Consider the following 21,501-nt stretch of genomic DNA (forward strand, 5'->3'; position numbering starts at 1 on the left):
TAAGAGAAAAAAGTAATACTGTAATAATAATCAGTAAAAGAAAACGGTAATACTGTAATAATAATCAATAAGAGAAAAAGGTAATACTGTAAAAATAATAATCAGTAAGAGAAAAAAAGGTAATACTGTAATAATAATCCATAAAAGAAAAAGGTAATACTGTAATAATAATCAATAAGAGAAAAATGTATTACTGGAATGATAATCTATAAGAGAAAAAGGTAATACTGTAATAATAATCTATAAAAGAAAACGGTAATACTGTAATAATAATCTATAAAAGAGAAAAAGGTAATATTGTAATAATAATCTAAGAGAAGGCATCACGCGATCCATCACTTGGCAATGGTTAATAAATAATTGAACAAAAATAATAATAATAAATGTTGAGTCTTGTTGGCTGACAATGCAGCTTCAAAGCTTTCAGACAAAAAAAAGCAAAAGAAAAGTTTAGGTTGCCAAATAAAGCAAATTGAAATGATACCTTGTGGTAGGAATTGATTGAAATTCAATTATTCCATATTATTCACACATGATAACACATTGACGTGTTTTTGATATTCTAGCGATTATAACTTATATTTTAAATGGTGTATTCATATTTTGTATATTACATGTTATTAGATTAAAAAAAGATTTAATTTAGTCAACATTTTTATTCACATTATTCAGTTTTTTATTTATTTTTATATATTTATTATTTTCTGTATTTTGTGTATTTTTTAGTCATACTAATAATGAAAAATTAAAAAAGAATTGGCCAAAAAAAAAAAAAAAATGTCATGAAGACTTTATTAACCAAGTGAAGTAACAAAGTGAACTATCTGTTTAAAGGAAGTGAAGTATGAATACATCAATATGTACATGCATTAAAAGCAGCACAAAAGCAGCATTAAAAAGCAGCAATAAAAACATAAAGCAGCATAAAATAGCATGAATATAACATAAAAAAAACAGTATAAAAAGCAGCATAAAGACATGAAAATCAGCATTAAAAGCAGCATAAAAGGATGAAGTAGTATAAAATAGCATAAAAAGCAACAAGAAAACAGTATAAAAGCAGCATAAAAATCAGCATAAAAGGCATGAAGTAGCATAAAATAGTATAAAAAGCAGCATAAAAAGCGACATGAAGGTATGAATCCATCCATCCATCTTCTTCCGCTTATCCGAGGTAGGGTCGCGGGGGCAGCAGCCTAAGCAGAGAAGCCCAGACTTCCCTCTCCCCAGCCACTTCGTCCAGCTCCTCCCGGGGGATCCCGAGGCGTTCCCAGGCCAGCCGGGAGACATAGTCTTCCCAACGTGTCCTGGGTCTTCCCCGTGGCCTCCTGCCGGTCGGACGTGCCCTAAACACCTCATCTGGCTCCTCTCCATGTGGAGGAGCAGCGGCTTTACTTTGAGCTCCTCCCGGATGACAGAGCTTCTCACCCTATCTCTAAGGGAGAGCCCCGCCACCCGGCGGAGGAAACTCATTTGGGCCGCTTGTACCCGTGATCTTGTTCTTTCGGTCATAACCCAAAGCTCATGACCATAGGTAAGGATGGGAACATAGATCGACCGGTGAACTGAGAGCTTTGCCTTCCGGCTCAGCTCCTTCTTCACCACAACGGATCGATACAGCGTCCGCATTACTGAAGACGCCGCACCGATCCGCCTGTCGATCTCACCATCCACTCTTCCCTCACTCGTGAACAAAACTCATAGGTACTTGAACTCCTCCACATGGGGCAATATCTCCTCCCCAACCCGGACACTCCACCCTTTTCCGGGCGAGAACCATGGACTCGTACTTGGAGGTGCTGATTCTCATCCCAGTCGCTTCACACTCGGCTGCGAACCGATCCAGTGAGAGCTGAAGATCCTGGCCAGATGAAGCCATCAGGACCACATCATCTGCAAAAAGCAGAGACCTAATCCTGCAGCCAAAAGGTATGAAGTAGCATAAAATAGCGTAAAAAGCAACATGAAAACAGTATAAAAGCAACATAAAAGGCATGAAGTAGCATAAATGAGCAGAAAAAGCAGCATAAAACCTGCATAAAAGCGGCATAAAAGCAACATAAAACAGTATAAAAGCAGCATAAAAAGCAGCATTAAAACAGTATAAAAGCAGCATAAAAAGCAGCAACAAAAGCAGAAAGTAGCATAATAGCATAAAAGCAGCATAAAAGCAGTATAAAAGCAGCATAAAAAGCAGCAACAATAGCAGAAAGCAGCATAAAATAGCATAAAAAGCAGCATAAAAACAGTATAAAAGCAGCATAAAAAGCAGCATAAAAACAGTATAAAAGCAGCATAAAAGCAGCAATAAAAGCATAAAGCAGCATAAAAAGCAACATAAAAACAGTATAAAATAGCATAAAACACACAATAAAAGCATAAAATAGCACAAAAAGCAACATAAAAACAGTATAAAAAGCAGCATAAAAGCAGCAATAAAAGTATAAAGCAGCATAAAAAGCAGCATAAAAAGCAACATAAAAACAGTATAAACTAGCATAAAACGCAGCAATAAAAGCATAATATAGCACAAAAAGCAACATAAAAACAGTATAAAAAGCAGCATAAAAGCAGCAATGAAAGCATAAAGCAGCATAAAAGCAGCATAAAAAGCAGCATAAAAACAGTATAAAATAGCATAAAACGCAGCAATAAAAGCATAAAATAGCACAAAAAGCAACATAAAAACAGTATAAAAATCAGCATAAAAGCAGCAATAAAAGCATAAAGCAGCATACAAAGCAACATAAAAACAGTATAAAATAGCATAAATCGCAGCAATAAAAGCATAAAATAGCACAAAAAGCAACATAAAAACAGCATAAAAAGCAGCATAAAAGCAACATATAAACAGTATAAAATAGCATAAAACGCAGCAATAAAAGCATAAAATAGCACAAAAAGCAACATAAAAACATTATAAAAAGCAGCATAAAAGCAGCAATAAAAGCATAAAGCAGCATAAAAAGCAGCATAAAAAGCAGCATAAAAAGCAGCATAAAAACAGTATAAACTAGCATAAAACGCAGCAATAAAAGCATGAAATAGCACAAAAAGCAACATAAAAACAATACAAAAAGCAGCATAAAAGTAGCAATAAAAGCATAAAGCAGCATAAAAAGCAGCATAAAAAGCAACATAAAAAGAGTATAAACTAGCATAAAACGCAGCAATAAAAGCATAAAATAGCACAAAAAGCAATATAAAAACAGTATAAAAAGCAGCATAAAGCAGCAATAAAAGCATAAAGCAGCATAAAAAGCAGCATAAAAAGCAACATAAAAACAGTATAAAATAGCATAAAACGCAGCAATAAAAGCATAAAATAGCACAAAAAGCAACATAAAAACAGTATAAAAAGCAGCATAAAAGCAGCAATAAAAGCATAAAACAGCATAAAAAGCAGCATAAAAAGCAACATAAAAAAGTATAAAATAGCATAAAACGCGGCAATAAAAGCAACATAAAAACAGTATAAAATAGCATAAAACGTGGCAATAAAAGCATAAAATAGCACAAAAGGCAACATAAAAACATTACAAAAGCAGCAATAAAAGCATAAAGCAGCATAAAAAGCAACATAAAAACAGTATAAAATAGCATAAAACGCGGCAATAAAAGCCTAAATAGCACAAAAAGCAACATAAAAACAGTATAAAAAGCAGCATAAAAAGCAACATAAAAACAGTATAAAATCGCATAAAACGCAGCAATAAAAGCATAAAATAGCACAAAAAGCAACATAAAAACAGTATAAAAAGCAGCATAAAAGCAGCAATAAAAGCAGCAATAAAAAACATAAAAACAGTATAAAAGCAACATAAAAAGCGGCAATAAAAGCATAACATAGCATCAAATAACACAAAAAGCTCTGGTGCTGATGTCATTTTATTGATATATTATTTGTTAAAGGTGTCAGGTTTGTCACTGACAGTTTAGTTATGTTTTGTTTTTCCCTCTATTTGTCTTTATTTCCTGTCAGCGCTCTTATTTTGGTTGTTTCCTGCTTTTCTCCCTGAGCGCTGTTTCCCCTCAGCTGCGACTGATTGGCACCTGGCCACACCTGGTGTCAATCAGCCGGCTGCTACTTAAACCTGCTTTGCCCTCCAGTCAGTGCTGGATTATTGTCATTGTTGCTGTCCTTGTAGCTGTCTTTTGGTTCCTAGTTCCTGTTTGCTGGGCCCTGGTCCCTGTTTCCAGTTTGCCTGTTCCTGGTTCCTGGTTTGGGTTTTTTCTTGATTTTTTTGGACGTTAAACCATGTTTTCCTCTATCAAGCCTGCTATCTCTGCATCTTGGGGTTCGTCACCTACACTTTGTGACAGAATACTCCAGCACTGACTGGAGGGCAAAACAGGTTTAAGTAGCAGCCGGCTGATGGACACCAGGTGTGGCCAGGTGCCAATCGGCCGCAGCTGAGGGGAAACGGCGCTCAGGGAGAAAAGCAGGAAACAACCAAAATAAGAGCGCTGACAGTAAATACAGACAGAGGAAAAACCAAAACATAACTAAACGGTCAGTGACAAACCTGACAAAAGGTTTTTAAATGTACCGGTGGCCAGAATGGTTCAACCACCTGGCGAGTGTTACGCCATACTTGCCAACCCTCCCGGATTTTCCGGGAGACTCCCGAAATTCAGCGCCTCTCCTGAAAACCTCCCGGGACAAATTTTCTCCCGAAAATCTCCCGAAATTCAGGCGGAGCTGTAGGCCACGCCCCCTCCAGCTCCATGCGGACCTGAGTCCGCTTTTCCACAATATAAACAACGTGCCTGCCCAATCACGTTATAACTGTAGAATGATCGAGGGCGAGTTCTTGGTTTCTTATGTGGGTTTATTGTTAGGCAGTTTCATTAACGTCCTCCCAGCGCGGCAACAACACACAACAACAGCAGTCACGTTTTCGTCTACCGTAAAGCAGTTTGTCTGCCGTAAACAGCAATGTTGTGACCAGGGCCGGCCCGTGGCATAGGCCGTATAGGCAAATGCTAAGGGCGCCGTCCATCAGGGGGCGCCACGCCAGTGCCACAAATGTTGGAGAAAAAAAAAAAGAAAAAAAAGTTGGTACTATTATAAATAAATACAAAAAATAATCCCACGTTAATTAAAATGCAAAGTAAAGCCTATTTAATAGAAATATTATTTGTTACAACATTACGCCCCCCCTCCGCCCCCCGCACGGTGCGCCCCTCCCCCCCTTCCCGTATCATGACTCTTTTTGGACGTCACCACATCAAAAAATCAACACAAGATGTCAAAACGGCCAAAACTGTCAGGTGCCCAGGGAAGAAAAAAGAGAAAAGAAGAGGAGGAGAAACGAGAAAAGACAGAGGTAGCAGGTAGGTAACGTTAGCCTACATGAAATTATTTGTCTGTTACAGAATGTGATAGTACCTGCTTTTTAGCATTAAGCTAATGTTACATGATTCGGCAATTGCTAATCAATAAATAGCGAGTTCTGTTTTAACGTCGGGTTAATATTGTGGAGGGGGCTAAATTGTTATGGAAAATAATAATGTAATGTTAGGTAATTACAGTACTCCCACCTTACATTCCTCAGGGACATTTGTATTAGATCTTTTAAGCAGGTGTTTTTTGTTTACATTGTTATTGCCTTCTGGTTAGCTAATGTTTGCCCTGCAGGTAATAGTCACTTTTCCACCCCTTTATATATTAGGTATAGTGGTAAGTAAAAAAAAAAGGTCAAAGACAAAGCTATTCGGTTTCTTGTGAGTATATACACTTCACTGCCGATGTGGGGGGGGCGCCACCTAAAATCTTGCCTAGGGCGCCAAATTGGTTAGGGCCGGGCCTGTGTACAGTATATATATACAGTATCAGGGCCGGCCCGTGGCATAGGCCGTATAGGCAAATGCTAAGGGCGCCGTCCATCAGGGGGCGCCACGCCAGTGCCACAAATGTTGGAGAAAAAAAAAAAGAAAAAAAAGTTGGTACTATTATAAATAAATACAAAAAATAATCCCACGTTAATTAAAATGCAAAGTAAAGCCTATTTAATAGAAATATTATTTGTTACAACATTACGCCCCCCCTCCGCCCCCCGCACGGTGCGCCCCTCCCCCCTTCCCGTATCATGACTCTTTTTGGACGTCACCACATCAAAAAATCAACACAAGATGTCAAAAAGGCCAAAACTGTCAGGTGCCCAGGGAAGAAAAAAGAGAAAAGAAGAGGAGGAGAAACGAGAAAAGACAGAGGTAGCAGGTAGGTAACGTTAGCCTACATGAAATTATTTGTCTGTTACAGAATGTGATAGTACCTGCTTTTTAGCATTAAGCTAATGTTACATGATTCGGCAATTGCTAATCAATAAATAGCGAGTTCTGTTTTAACGTCGGGTTAATATTGTGGAGGGGGCTAAATTGTTATGGAAAATAATAATGTAACGTTAGGTAATTACAGTACTCCCACCTTACATTCCTCAGGGACATTTGTATTAGATCTTTTAAGCAGGTGTTTTTTGTTTACATTGTTATTGCCTTCTGGTTAGCTAATGTTTGCCCTGCAGGTAATAGTCACTTTTCCACCCCTTTATATATTAGGTATAGTTGTAAGCAGAGGTGGGTAGAGTAGCCAGAAATTGTACTCAAGTAAGAGTACTGTTACTTTAGAGATTTATTACTCAAGTAAAAGTAAGGAGTAGTCACCCAAATATTTACTTGAGTAAAAGTAAAAAGTATGTTGTGAAAAAACTACTCAAGTACTGAGTAACTGATGAGTAACATACACACACACACACATATATATATATATATACATACATATACATTGATATATACAGTATATAATTTATATGTATTTATTTTGCTGTTTTTGTTTACATGTTAAAGATGTTTTAATGAATATACATGCATGTTTAACATATAGATTCCTTTCTTTCATGCAGACTAGAATATAAGTTGGTGTATTACCTGATTCTGATGACTTGCGTTGATTGTAATCAGACAGTAGTGATGATAACGTCCACGTTTTCAAATAGAGGAGAAGAAAAGTTCCTCCTTTCTGTCTAATACCACATGAAAGTGGTTGGTTTTTGGCACCTTATTTGTCCAGCTTCCATATTCGTTTTTATACACTTTACAAGAAATATATTGGCGTCAAACTCCGTAGCTTGCTAGCTTGTTTGCGCTGGCTTTCGGAGACTCTTGTTTTGAAAGCGCAGGCGCGATGGAGCGGCACTTTTATTGTGAAGACAGGAACGTCCTCATGTGCGGTCAGTCTTGAGGCTTTTGACGGGATGTACGGTTGAAATAAAAAAAGTATATTTTTTCCTTCACACTTTTGATTGATTGATTGGAACTTTTATGATTAGATTGCACAGTACAGTACATATTCCGTACAATTGACCACTAAATGGTAACACCCCAATAAGTTTTTCAACTTGTTTAAGTCAGGTCATGTGACCACCTGGCTCTGTTTGATTGGTCCAACGTCACCAGTGACTGCATCTGATTGGTGGAACGAAGTGAAACGTCACCAGTAAGGCAGGCACTTTGAAGGTCTGTCTGACAGACCAAAACAAACAAAGCGTGCATTAACAGATCGATAAAAATTAGTAGCGAGTAGCGAGCTGAATGTAGATAAAAGTAGCGGAGTAAAAGTAGCGGAGTAAAAGTAGCGTTCCTTCTCTATAAATATACTTAAGTAAAAGTAAAAGTATGTTGCATTAAAACTACTCTTAGAAGTACAATTTATCCCAAAAGTTACTCAAGTAGATGTAATGGAGTAAATGTAGCGCGTTACTACCCACCTCTGGTTGTAAGTAAAAAAAAAGGTCAAAGACAAAGCTATTCGGTTTCTTGTGAGTATATACACTTCACTGCTAAAATCTTGCCTAGGGTGCCAGATTGGTTAGGGCCGGTTGTGACACTCTTAAATAGGACAATACTGCCATTTAGTGCATTTGAAGAAAGCACTTTTGTGCGTGCCACACAGCAATGCATCATCAGAGAGGGTGTTCAGCATGGTTCGAAAAATAGTGACAGAGAATAGAACAAGGATGGACAATTCAACCCTTAACTCAGTGGTTCTCAAACTTTTTTTTGTCATCCCCCACTTTGGACAAGAGGGAGTTTTCAAGCCCCACCTGCCCCCATCGGCCTAACAGAACGCTAATGCCAAGCTTAACATTTTCAAATTTATTGAACATCAAGTAACATCAAGTTGTATACATTCAAACTCAATAACATAAAATAACATCAAGTTCAATAATAAATAAAATAACTGTGCAGTTGTGGTATAACTTGCATCAAGTTCAATAATAAATAAAATAACTGTGCAGCTGTGGTATAACATGCATCAAGTTCAATAATAAATAAAATAACTTGCATCAAGTTCAATAACAAATCAAAAAGTGTTATAACTTGCATCAAGTTCAATAACAAATCAAAAAGTGTTATAACTTGCATCAAGTTCAATAATAAATCAAATAACTTGCATCAAGTTCAATAATAAATCAAATAAAAGTGTTATAACTTGCATCAAGTTCAATAATAAATCAAATAAAAGTGTTATAACTTGCATCAAGTTCAATAATAAATCAAATAACTTGCATCAAGTTCAATAATAAATCAAATAAAAGTGCCACTTTGCAAAAAAGGAGGAGCTATGCATTTGGCAAGACAGGGCAAGTGACAGCACTTTGCCCCGGGAGAGCCACCTTGCTTCACTGTGAAACAGTACGGCTGTATGATCAGCTCCCACTTCCTCACACAGTGCAGAGAACAGTCGCACTTTCAGTGGTCGTGTTTTGATCAAATTTACCGCGCTCACAACATCTGTTAAAACCTCATTGAGTTCGGGGCTGAGCTGCTTTGACGCGAGTGCTTCCCGGTGAATGACACAGTGTGTCCAACCCTCTTTATTAGAGCCTGCAGCCCGTTTCTTCACCCTGCCATGGTCTATGCGCCATCGCAGCAAAAGCCCACACAGTTTTCCCATTTAAGGTCGTGTTATTTGAGGAAACTGTCCATTATCTTGAACAGCTCATCAGCAGTGGCTCTATTTTTCATGTATTTGCAAAACAGCAGATCCTCGCACAGTGACTCGCCATTCACAAAGCGGACGTATGCGATGAACAGGCAGTCTTTATTGCTGTCAGTAGCTTCGTCCACTTGTAAAGCAAAACGACTTTATTTTCATTTGTCTACTCAAGATCACTTGCAATGTCGCATATACGTCTCGCAATTGTGTCGTTTGACAGTGGGACAGCTTTTCATTTTGCTGCGCTTGTTCCGCTTAGCCCCGCCCCCATTAGTTACTGCTGCTATGTCTGTCAAACGTTCGCTCCTACCTAGAAATTTAAAGCTTACAGGAAAACTAAGTAATTTACATTTATTTATATAGCGGATTTCACTGACGGAATCACAAAGTGATTTACAGTGTGTATAGAAAATGAAAGCATAGTAAAAAAAAAAAAAAATCTAAGAATATAATAAATAAATAAAAAAATTTAAAGTGAAATTTCCTCCCGTTCCTCGCGCCCCACCTGTCATGTCTCTATTCCCCACCAGTGGGGCGCGCCCCACACTTTGAGAAACGCTGCCTTAACTCAACAATGAGTAGATGAGTGTTATGTGTGTGTATGTGTGTAAATAAATGAACACTGAAATTCAAGTATTTCTTTTATTTATACATATATGTATATGTAAAATAAAAGAAATATATATTCATAGCTAGAATTCACTGACTTGACTTGGTGAATTCTAGCTGTAAATATACTCCTCCCCTCTTAACCATGCCCCCCGCCCCCACCCTCACCCCCCACCTCCCGAAATCGGAGGTCTCAAGGTTGGCAAGTATGTGTTACGCACCAAACTCCACCTGTTTGCCAACCACTATGAGTTTTCTAGTCATCCCCTGGCGTTCTGCCCCAATGGTGCTTAGCTGGGTTTGTATCCCTTCATCCGCAACTTTAGTCTTCCTATGAGGAAGCAGTGCCTGGGGAATCTGTGGTGGGCTCTCCTATTTCTGGGGCTGAGGTTGCCGAGGTAGTTAAAAAGCTCCTCGGTGGCAAGGCCCCGGGGGTGGATGAGATCCGCCCGGAGTTCCTTAAGGCTCTGGATGTTGTGGGGCTGTCTTGGTTGACAAGACTCTGCAACATCGCGTGGACATCGGGGGCGGTACCTCTGGATTGGCAGACCGGGGTGGTGGTTCCTCTCTTTAAGAAGGGGAACCGGAGGGTGTGTTCTAACTATCGTGGGATCACACTCCTCAGCCTTCCCGGTAAGGTCTATTCAGGTGTACTGGAGAGGAGGCTACGCCGGATAGTCGAACCTCGGATTCAGGAGGAACAGTGTGGTTTTCGTCCTGGTCGTGGAACTGTGGACCAGCTCTATACTCTCGGCAGGGTCCTTGAGGGTGCATGGGAGTTTGCTCAACCAGTCTACATGTGCATTGTGGACTTGGAGAAGGCATTCGACCGTGTACCCCGGGAAGTCCTGTGGGGAGTGCTCAGAGAGTATGGGGTAACGGACTGTCTTATTGTGGCGGTTCGCTCCCTGTATAATCAGTGTCAGAGCTTGGTCCGCATTGCCGGCAGTAAGTCGGACCCGTTTCCAGTGAGGGTTGGACTCCGCCAGGGCTGCCCTTTGTCACCGATTCTGTTCATAACCTTTATGGACAGAATTTCTAGGCGCAGTCAGGGCGTTGAGGGTATCTGGTTTGGTGGCTGCAGGATTAGGTCTCTGCTTTTTGCAGATGATGTGGTCCTGATGGCTTCATCTGGATCAGCTCTCACTAGATCGGTTCGCAGCCGAGTGTGAAGCGACTGGGATGGGAATCAGCACCTCCAAATCCGAGTCCATGGTTCTCGCCCGGAAAAGGGTGGAGTGCCATCTCCGGCTTGGGGAGGAGATCTTGCCCCAAGTGGAGGAGTTCAAGTACCTCGTAGTCTTGTTCACGAGTGAGGGAAGAGTGGATGGTGAGATCGACAGGCGGATCGGTGCGGCGTCTTCAGTAATGCGGACGCTGTATCGATCCGTTGTGGTGAAGAAGGAGCTGAGCCGGAAGGCAAAGCTCTCGATTTACCGGTCGATCTACGTTCCCATCCTCACCTATGGTCATGAGCTTTGGGTCATGACCGAAAGGACAAGATCACGGGTACAAGCGGCCGAAATGAGTTTCCTCCGCCGGGTGGCGGGGCTCTCCCTTAGAGATAGGGTGAGAAGCTCTGTCATCCGGGGGGAGCTCAAAGTAAAGCCGCTGCTCCTCCACATCGAGAGGAGCCAAATGAGGTGGTTCGGGCATCTGGTCAGGATGCCACCCGAACACCTCCCTCGGGAGGTGTTTCGGGCACGTCCGACCGGTAGGAGGCCACGGGGAAGACCCAGGATACGTTGGGAAGACTATGTCTCCCGGCTGGCCTGGGAACGCCTCGGGATCCCCCGGGAGGAGCTGTACGAAGTGGCTGGGGAGAGGGAAGTCTGGGCTTCCCTGCTTAGGCTGCTGCCCTCATGACCCGACCTCGGATAAGCGGAAGAAGATGGATGGATGGATGGATGATTGATTGATTGAACTCCCATTTTGGTGGGTCCAGGAGGCTCAGGCTGCCTTTGAGAGACTTCAACTCATGTTTACTTCCGGACCATCCTAACATAGCTTCTCATTGTTCGTCAAGGTTGACGCTTCTGACTCCGGCGTAGGGACCGTCTTTTCCAAGCACTCCTCCTCTGACCAAAAGCTGCACCTCTGCGCCTGCTTCTCCCAACGCCGGCAGAAGGCAATTCTGATATTGGCCATAGAGAACTCCTCGATGTGGTCCTGGCTCTACAGGAATGGAGGCACTGGATGGAGGGCTCTGAAGGACCCTTCGTTGTGTTCGCAGACCACAAGAATCTGGCCTGCATCCGCACCATTCAACGCCTCAATCTGAAACAGGCACGGTGGGCACTTCTCTTCACTCAGTTTACCGTCAGCCTTACCTACCGCTTGGCTCCCAGAACGGCAAACCAATTGCGCTGTCAAGACTCTATTCCTGTCCCGCTGAGGAGGTTCAGGAGGAGACTATCATCCCTCGGTCACGAGTGTTGGGACAATGGGACAATGAAGGTCCTGTGAGAGACACCCTCAAGAACATCTCTCCTCCCAAAGGTTGTCCACCGGGACATTTTGTTTGTTGTACCAGAGCTTTGCCCCATTTTTGGTGATTTAACACCCAATTCCAACCCTTGATGCAAAGGTTAGGTTGAGGTGCAAAGATTAAGTTGAGGTGCAAAGATTAGGTTGAGGTGCAAAGGTTAGGTTGTAGTTCAAAGTTATGTTGAGGTGCAAAGGTTAGGTTGAGGTGCAAAGTTAGGTTGAGGTGCAAAGTTAGGTTGAGGCGCAAAGGTTAGGTCGAGGCGCAAAGAAAGAGTCTTTTCAAAGCGTCTCTTGGATTTTCTCTAAATTGAAACCTGATGTGGAATTCTGCACTCTGGCTGACTTCCAACAATCTCACAATGTCAAAGACTTTCTTCTCCGGCTGCGTTTTTCTTCCTCGGCACACCAAGTTGGACGTGAAGAAAGTACTTCTTTCACCTTTGCAGTACTTTACTCGCTAGTACTACATCAGCAAGTATTTACCACTCTTCCAGGATTCCGGTCCAGCAGCCGCAAGAACCAACGTGAGAAGTACTTTGTGTTTTTTCCTGTAGTACTAAGATGGATTGACATTCTTTTGTAGTAAATACTAGATACACATGTAAGAAGTACTTTGTGTTTTTTCCTGTAGTACTAAGATGGATTTACATTCTTTTGTAGTAAATACTAGATACACACGTAAGAAGTACTTTGTGTTTTTCTTGTAGTACTAAGATGGATTTACATTCTTTTGTAGTAAATACTAGATACACACGTAAGAAGTACTTTGTGTTTTTTCCCTTAGTACTAAGATGGATTTACATTCTTTTGTAGTAAATTCTAGATACACACGTAAGAAGTACTTTGTGTTTTTCTTGTAGTACTAGGATGGATTTACATTCTTTAGTAGTAAATACAAGATACATATGTAAAAAGTACTTTGTGTTTTTCCTGTAGTACTACGATGGATTTACATTTTTAAGTAGTAAATACTAGCTACACACGTAAGAAGTACTTTGTGTTTTTATTGTAGTACTAGGATGGATTTGCAATATTTAGTAGTAAATAGTAGATACACACGTAAAGAAGTACTTTGTGTTTTTCCTGTAGTACTAGGATGGATTTACATTATTGAGTAGTAAATACTAGATACACACGTAAAAAGTACTTTGTGTTTTTATTGTAGTACTAGGATGGATTTGCATTATTTAGTAGTAAATACTAGATGCATACGTAAGAAGTACTTTGTGTTTTTCTTGTAGTACTAGGATGCATTTACATTCTTAAGTAGTAAATAAAAGATATACACGTAAGAAGTACTTTGTGTTTTTATTGTAGTACTAGGATAGATTTACATTATTTAGTAGTAAATACTAGATACACACGTAAGAAGTACTTTGTGTTTCTCTTGTAGTACTAGGATGGATTTACATTATTTAGTAAATACTAGATACACATGTAAGAAGTATTTTGTGTTTTTCTTGTAGTACTAGGATGGATTTACATTATTTAGTCGTAAATAAAAGATATACACGTAATAAGTACTTTGTGTTTTTCCAGTAGTACTAGGATGGATTTACATTATTTAGTCGTAAATACTAGATACACATGTAAAGAAGTACTTTGTGTTTTTCCTGTAGTACTAGGATGGATTTACATTATTTAGTCGTAAATACTAGATACACATGTAAAGAAGTACTTTGTGTTTTTCCTGTAGTACTAGGATGGATTTACATTATTTAGTAGTAAATACTAGATACACACGTAAGAAGTACTTTGTGTTTTTCCAGTAGTACTAGGATGGATTTACATTATTTAGTCGTAAATACTAGATACACACGTAAGAAGTACTTTGTGTTTTTATTGTAGTACAAGGATGGATTTACATTATTTAGTAGTAAATACTAGATACACACGTAAGAAGTACTTTGTGTTTTTATTGTAGTACAAGGATACATTTACATTATTTAGTCGTAAGTACTAGATACACACGTAAGAAGTACTTTGTGTTTTTATTGTAGTACTAGGATGGATTTACATTATTTAGTCGTAAATACTAGATACACACGTAAGAAGTACTTTGTGTTTTTATTGTAGTAAAAGGATGGATTTACATTTTTAAGTAGTAAATACTAGATACACACGTAAGAAGTACTTTGTGTTTTTCTTGTAGTACTAGGATAGATTTACATTCTTTAGTAGTAAATACTAGATACACACGTAAGAAGTACTTTGTGTTTTTATTGTAGTACAAGGATACATTTACATTATTTAGTAGTAAATACTAGATACACATGTAGGAAGTACTTTGTGTTTTCCCAGTAGTACTAGGATGGATTTACATTATTTAGTAGTAAATACTAGATACACATGTAAGAATTACTTTGTGTTTTTCTTGTAGTACTAGGATGGATTTGCATTATTTAGTAGTAAATAATAGATACACATGTAAAGAAGTACTTTGTGTTTTTCCAGTAGTACTAGGATGGATTTGCATTATTTAGTAGTAAATACTAGATACACACGTAAGAAGTACTTTGTGTTTTTCTTGTAGTACAAGGATGCATTTGCATTCTTTAGTAGTAAATACTAGATGCATACGTAAGAAGTACTTTGTGTTTTTCTTGTAGCACAAGGATGGATTTACATTATTTAGTAGTAAATACTATATACACACGTAAGAAGTACTTTGTGTTTTTATTGTAGTACAAGGATAGATTTACATTCTTAAGTAGTAAATACTAGATACACACATAAGAAGTACTTTATGTTTTTCCTGTAGTACTAGGATGGACTTACATTCTTTAGTAGTAAATACTAGATACACACGTAAGAAGTACGTTGTGTTTTTATTGTAGTACTACGAGAGATTTACATTTTTTAGTAGTAAATACTAGACAAACACATAAGAAGTACTTTGTGTTTTTTTGTAGTACTAGGATGATTTACATTCTTTAGTAGTAAATTGTAGATACACACATAAGAAGTACTTTGTGTTTTTCTTAGTTAGTGAATAACCATGCAAATGTAACTACGCAATTGTAACTAAGTAAATGTAACTAAGCAAATGTAACTAAGCAAATGTAACTAAGTAAATGTAACTATTGTGTACTACATCGTCCATTCTAAGTTGTCCACGTACTACATCGTCCATCCTATGTTGTCCGTGTACTATGTCGTCCATCCTAAGTTGTCCTTGTACTACATCGTCCATCCTAAGTTGTCCATGTACTACGTTGTCCATCCTAAGTTGTCCATGTACTACATCGTCCATCCTCAGTTGTCCATGTAATATGACTATCCTAAGTTATCCATGTACTACATTGTCCATCCTAAGTTGTCCACGTACTAAGTTATCCATGTACTACATCGTCCATCCTAAGTTGTCCATGTACTACATCGTCCATCCATAGTTGTCCGTGTACTACGTCATCCATCCTAAGGTGTCAATGTACTACATCGTCCATCCTAAGTTATCCACGTACTAAGTTATCCATGTACTACATCGTCCATCCTAAGTTGTCCATGTACTACATCGTCCATCCATAGTTGTCCGTGTACTACGTCGTCCATCCTAAGTTGTCAATGTACTACATCGTCCATCCTAAGTTTGCCACATACTACGTCGTCCATCCTAAGTTGTCCTTGTACTACATCGTCCATCCTAAGTTGTCCACGTACTAAGTTATCCATGTACTACATCGTCCATCCTAAGTTGTCCATGTACTACATCGTCCATCCTAAGTTATCCACGTACTAAGTTATCCATGTACTACATCGTCCATCCTAAGTTGTCCATGTACTACATCGTCCATCCATAGTTGTCCGTGTACTACGTCGTCCATCCTAAGTTGTCAATGTACTACATCGTCCATCCTAAGTTTGCCACATACTACGTCGTCCATCCTAAGTTGTCCTTGTACTACATCGTCCATCCTAAGTTGTCCACGTACTAAGTTATCCATGTACTACATCGTCCATCCTAAGTTGTCCATGTACTACATCGTCCATCCATAGTTGTCCGTGTACTACGTCGTCCATCCTAAGTTGTCAATGTACTACATCGTCCATCCTAAGTTATCCATGTACTACGTTGTCCATCCTAAGTTGTCCTTGTACTACATCGTCCATCCTAAGTTGTCCACGTACTAAGTTATCCATGTACTACATCGTCCATCCTAAGTTGTCCATGTACTACATCGTCCATCCATAGTTGTCCGTGTACTACGTCGTCCATCCTAAGTTGTCAATGTACTACATCGTCCATCCTAAGTTATCCATGTACTACGTTGTCCATCCTAAGTTGTCCATGCACTATATCATCCATCCTAAGTTGTCCATGTACTACATCGTCCATCCTAAGTTGTCAATGTACTACATCGTCCATCCTAAGTTGTCCATGTACTACATCGTCCATCCTAAGTTGTCCATATACTACGTCGTCCATCCTAAGTTGTCATTGTACTACGTCGACCATATTAAATTGTCCATGTACTATGTTGTTCATCCTAAGTTGTCCTTGTACTAAATCACCATCCTAAGTTTTTCATGTACTATGTCGTCCATCCTAAGTTGTCAATGTACTACATCGTCCATCCTAAGTTTTCCACGTACTACGTCGTCCATCCTAAGTTGTCCTTGTACTACATCGTCCATCCTAAATTGTCCACGTACTAAGTGATCCATGTACTACATCGTCCATCCTAAGTTGTCCATGTACTACATCGTCCATCCATAGTTGTCCGTGTACTACGTCGTCCATCCTAAGTTGTCCATGTACTACATCGTCCATCCTAAGTTATCCATGTACTACGTTGTCCATCCTAAGTTGTCCATGCACTATATCATCCATCCTAAGTTGTCCATGTACTACATCGTCCATCCTAAGTTGTCAATGTACTACATCGTCCATCCTAAGTTGTCCATGTACTACATCGTCCATCCTAAGTTGTCCATATACTACGTCGTCCATCCTAAGTTGTCATCGTACTACGTCGACCATATTAAGTTGTCCATGTACTATGTTGTTCATCCTAAGTTGTCCTTGTACTAAATCACCATCCTAAGTTTTTCATGTACTACATCGTCCATCCTAAGTTATCCATGTACTACATCGTCCATCCTAAGTTGTCCATGTACTACGTCGTCCATCATAAGTTGCCCATGTACTACATCGTCCATCCTAAGTTGTCCTTCTACTACATCATCCATCCTAAGTCGTCCATCCTAAGTTGTCCATGTACTACGTTGTCCATCCTAAGTTGTCCTTGTACTACATCATCCATCCTATATCGTCCATCCTAAGTTGTCCATCCTAAGTTGTCCATGTACTACGTTGTCCATCCTAAGTTGTCCATGTACTACGTCGTCCGTCCTAAGTTGTCTGTGTACTACATCGTCTATCCTAAGTTGTCCGTGTACTACATCGTCTATCCTAAGTTGTCCATGTACTACGTCGTCCATCCTAAGTTTTCCATGTACAACATCGTCCATCCTAAATTGTCAGTGTAGTACTACGTCGTCATTCTAAGTTGTCTATGTATTAAATTGTCCATCCTAAGTTGTCCATGTACTACATCGTCCATCCTTAATTGTCCATGTATTACGTCGTCCATCCTAAGTTGTCCATGTACTACGTCGTCCATCCTAAGTTGTCCATGTACTACGTCGTCCATCCTAAGTTGTTCGTGTACTACGTCGTCCATCCTAAGTTGTCCATGTATTAAATTGTCCATCCTAAGTTGTCCATGTACTACATCGTCCATCCTTAATTGTCCATGTATTACGTCGTCCATCCTAAGTTGTCCATGTACTACGTCGTCCATCCTAAGTTGTCCATGTACTACGTCGTCCATCCTAAGTTGTTCATGTACTACGTCGTCATTCTAAGTTGTCCATGTATTAAATTGTCCATCCTAAGTTGTCCATGTACTACATCGTCCATCCTTAATTGTCCATGTATTACGTCGTCCATCCTAAGTTGTCCATGTACTACGTCGGCCATCCTAAGTTGTCCATGTACTACATCGTCCATCCTAAGTTGTCCATGTACTACGTCGTCCATCCTAAGTTGTCCATGTACTACGTCGTCCATCCTAAATTGTCCATGTACTACGTCGTCCATCCTAAGTTGTCCATGTACTACGTCGTCCATCCTAAATTGTCCATGTACTACGTCGTCCATCCTAAGTTGTCCATGTACTACGTCGTCCATCCTAAATTGTCCATGTACTACGTTGTCCATCCTAAGTTTTCCACGTACTACATCGTCCATCCTAAGTTGTCCATGTACTACGTCGTCCATCCTAAGTTGTCCATGTACTACGTCGTCCATCCTAAATTGTCCATGTACTACGTCGTCCATCCTAAGTTGTCCATGTACTACGTCGTCCATCCTAAATTGTCCATGTACTACGTTGTCCATCCTAAGTTTTCCACGTACTACATTGTCCATCCTAAGTGTCCATTTTACTTTTCCAGCTCAGCGTCCAGTGTGCACGTGTCGGTCATGAAGTGCACGTGGTTCTGGCTGCTGGGTCTGGTGTTCTTGTTTGGAGACGTCACGTCACAAGTCGACCCTGGTATGTCTACTTCATGCACTACTTCACATTATACTACAATACACATTACATTACATCTTTTTTGTAACACAGTTAGTGAATAAGTTGCCTGGCACCTCCTCCACCAGCTGCAGGATTGTATGTCAATGTTGCTGCTTGGCACCTCCTCCACCAGCTGCAGGATCGTATGCTAATGTTGCTGCCTGGCACCTCCTCCACCAGCTAGTGTTGCTGCTTGGCACCTCCTCCACCAGCTGCAGGATCGTATGCTAATGTTGCTGCCTGGCACCTCCTCCACCAGCTAGTGTTGCTGCTTGGCACCTCCTCCACCAGCTGCAAGATCGTATGCTAATGTTGCTGCCTGGCAGCAGACATCTCAGCTGTCAAGAACTCCAACACCTTCCTGATGTCACAGCACTCCTCGGCCGTCAGCACCTTCTTTGGCCCCGTGTTGGCAGTGAGGTTGTCGCTGCTCTGGTGGATGCCTGCTGCCACCGCGGTTGTCACCGGCCTGAGTAGTCAAATTGGGCCTGGTGGTGTCTCATAGGGCCTCGTGGCGTCTCAGAGGGCCTGTCGGTGTCTCGCCTGGCAGGTGGCATCTCTTCAGACCTGGTGGGGTATCGCGGGGTCGTGAAGTGACTCGCCTGACCTGGTGGCTTCTAGCGGGGCCCAGTGGTTTCTCGCGAAGCCTGGAGGTGTCTCGCAGAGCTGGTGGCATCTCTTCAGGCCTTGTTGCATATCACAAGGACAGGAAGTGTCTTGCCTGGCCTGGTGGCTTCTAGTGGGGCCCAGTGGCTTCTTGCTAGGCCTGGAGGTGTCTCACAGGGCTAGTGGCGTCTCATAGGGCCTGTCGGTGTCTCACCTGTCAGGTGGCATCTCTTCAGGCCTTGTTGCGTATCACGGGGCCGGGAAGTGTCTTGCCTGGCCTGGTGGCTTCTAGTGGGGCCCAGTGGCTTCCTGCTAGGCCTGGAGGGGTCTCACAGAGCTGGTGGCGTCTCATAGGGCTTGTCGGTGTCTCGCCTGGCAGGTGGGGTCTCCTCAGGCTTTGTTGCGTATCACGCGGACAGGAAGTGTCTTGCCTGGCCTGGTGGCTTCTAGTGGGGCCCAGTGGCTTCCTGCTAGGCCTGGAGGTGTCTCACAGAGCTGGTGGCGTCTCATAGGGCTTGTCGGTGTCTCGCCTGGCAGGTGGCGTCTCTTCAGGCCTTGTTGCGTATCACGGGGCCGGGAAGTGTCTCGCCTGACCTGGTGGCTTCTAGCGGGGCCCAGTGGCTTCTTGCTAGGCCTGGAGGTGTCTCACAGAGCTGGTGACGTCACATAGGACCTGTCGGTGTCTCGCCTGGCAGGTGGCGTCTCTTCAGGCCTGGTGGAGTATCGCAGAGTCCTGAAGTGTCTCGCCTGGCCTGGTGGCTTCTAGCGGGGCCCAGTGGCTTCTCCCTAGGCCTGGAGGTGTCTCGCAGGGCTGGTGGCGTCTCATAGGGCTTGTCGGTGTCTCGCCTGGCAGGTGGCCTCTCTTCATCCTTGTTGCGTATCACGGGGCCGGGAAGTGTCTCGCCTGACCTGGTGGCTTCTAGCGGGTCCCAGTGGCTTCTTGCTAGGCCTGGCGGTGTCTCGCAGAGCTGGTGACGTCACATAGGACCTGTCGGTGTCTCGCCTGGCAGGTGGCATCTCTTCAGGCCTTGTTGCGTATCATGGGGCCGGGAAGTGTCTTGCCTGGCCTGGTGGCTTCTAGTGGGGCCCAGTGGCTTCCTGCTAGGCCTGGAGGGGTCTCACAGAGCTGGTGGCGTCTCATAGGGCTTGTCGGTGTCTCGCCTGGTAGGTGGGGTCTCCTCAGGCTTTGTTGCGTATCACGAGGACAGGAAGTGTCTTGCCTGGCCTGGTGGCTTCTAGTGGGGCCCAGTGGCTTCCTGCTAGGCCTGGAGGTGTCTCACAGAGCTGGTGGCGTCTCATAGGGCTTGTCGGTGTCTCGCCTGGCAGGTGGCGTCTCTTCAGGCCTTGTTGCGTATCACGGGGCCGGGAAGTGTCTCGTCTGACCTGGTGGCTTCTAGCGAGGGCTAGTGGCTTCTCGCTAAGCCTGGAGGTGTCTCGCAGAGCTGGTGACGTCTCATAGGACTTGTCGGTGTCTCGCCTGGCAGGTGGCGTCTCTTCAGGCCTGGTGGAGTATCGCAGAGTCGTGACCTGTTGGTGTCTCGCCTGGCAGATGGCATCTCCTAAGGGCTGGTGGTGTATCACGGGGGCTGTGGGTTCTTACGAGGCCGGGAAGTGTCTTCCCTGGCCTTGTGGCTTCTAGCGGGGCCCAGTGGCTTCTCCCTAGGCCTGGAGGTGTCTCGCAGGGCTGGTGGCGTCTCATAGGGCTTGTCGGTGTCTCGCCTGGCAGGTGGCGTCTCTTCATCCTTGTTGCGTATCACGGGGCCGGGAAGTGTCTCGCCTGACCTGGTGGCTTCTAGCGGGGCCCAGTGGCTTCTTGCTAGGCCTGGCGGTGTCTCGCAGAGCTGGTGACGTCACATAGGACCTGTCGGTGTCTCGCCTGGCAGGTGGCGTCTCTTCAGGCCTGGTGGAGTATCGCAGAGTCCTGAAGTGTCTCGCCTGGCCTGGTGGCTTCTAGCGGGGCCCAGTGGCTTCTCCCTAGGCCTGGAGGTGTCTCGCAGGGCTGGTGGCGTCTCATAGGGCTTGTCGGTGTCTCGCCTGGCAGGTGGCATCTCTTCAGGCTTTATTGCGTATCACGGGGCCGGGAAGTGTCTCGCCTGACCTAGTGGCTTCTAGCGAGGCCTAGTGGCTTTTCGCTAAGCCTGGAGGTGTCTCGCAGAGCTGGTGACGTCTCATAGGACCCGGTGTCTCGCCTGGTAGGTGGCATCTCCTAAGGCCTGA

The 21,501-nt window shown here is 42.6% G+C and overlaps 1 protein-coding gene across 1 annotated transcript in view; it reads left to right on the forward strand.

The window, feature by feature from the left end:
* The first annotated feature begins 12,393 nt into the window (after window positions 1-12,393).
* Window positions 12,394-21,501, forward strand: part of ddr2a (discoidin domain receptor tyrosine kinase 2a) — a 53,342-nt gene continuing 44,234 nt past the window's right edge. Inside the window, exons 1-2 of the mRNA XM_061978523.2 lie at window positions 12,394-12,621; window positions 18,557-18,657. Coding sequence (XP_061834507.1) covers window positions 18,585-18,657 — 73 coding nt within the window. The 5' untranslated portion in view covers window positions 12,394-12,621; window positions 18,557-18,584. The remainder of the gene's footprint in view (window positions 12,622-18,556; window positions 18,658-21,501) is intronic.

The sequence above is a fragment of the Nerophis lumbriciformis genome, linkage group LG18, assembly GCF_033978685.3.
Source record: "Nerophis lumbriciformis linkage group LG18, RoL_Nlum_v2.1, whole genome shotgun sequence".
Taxonomy (NCBI): Eukaryota; Metazoa; Chordata; class Actinopteri; order Syngnathiformes; family Syngnathidae; genus Nerophis; species Nerophis lumbriciformis.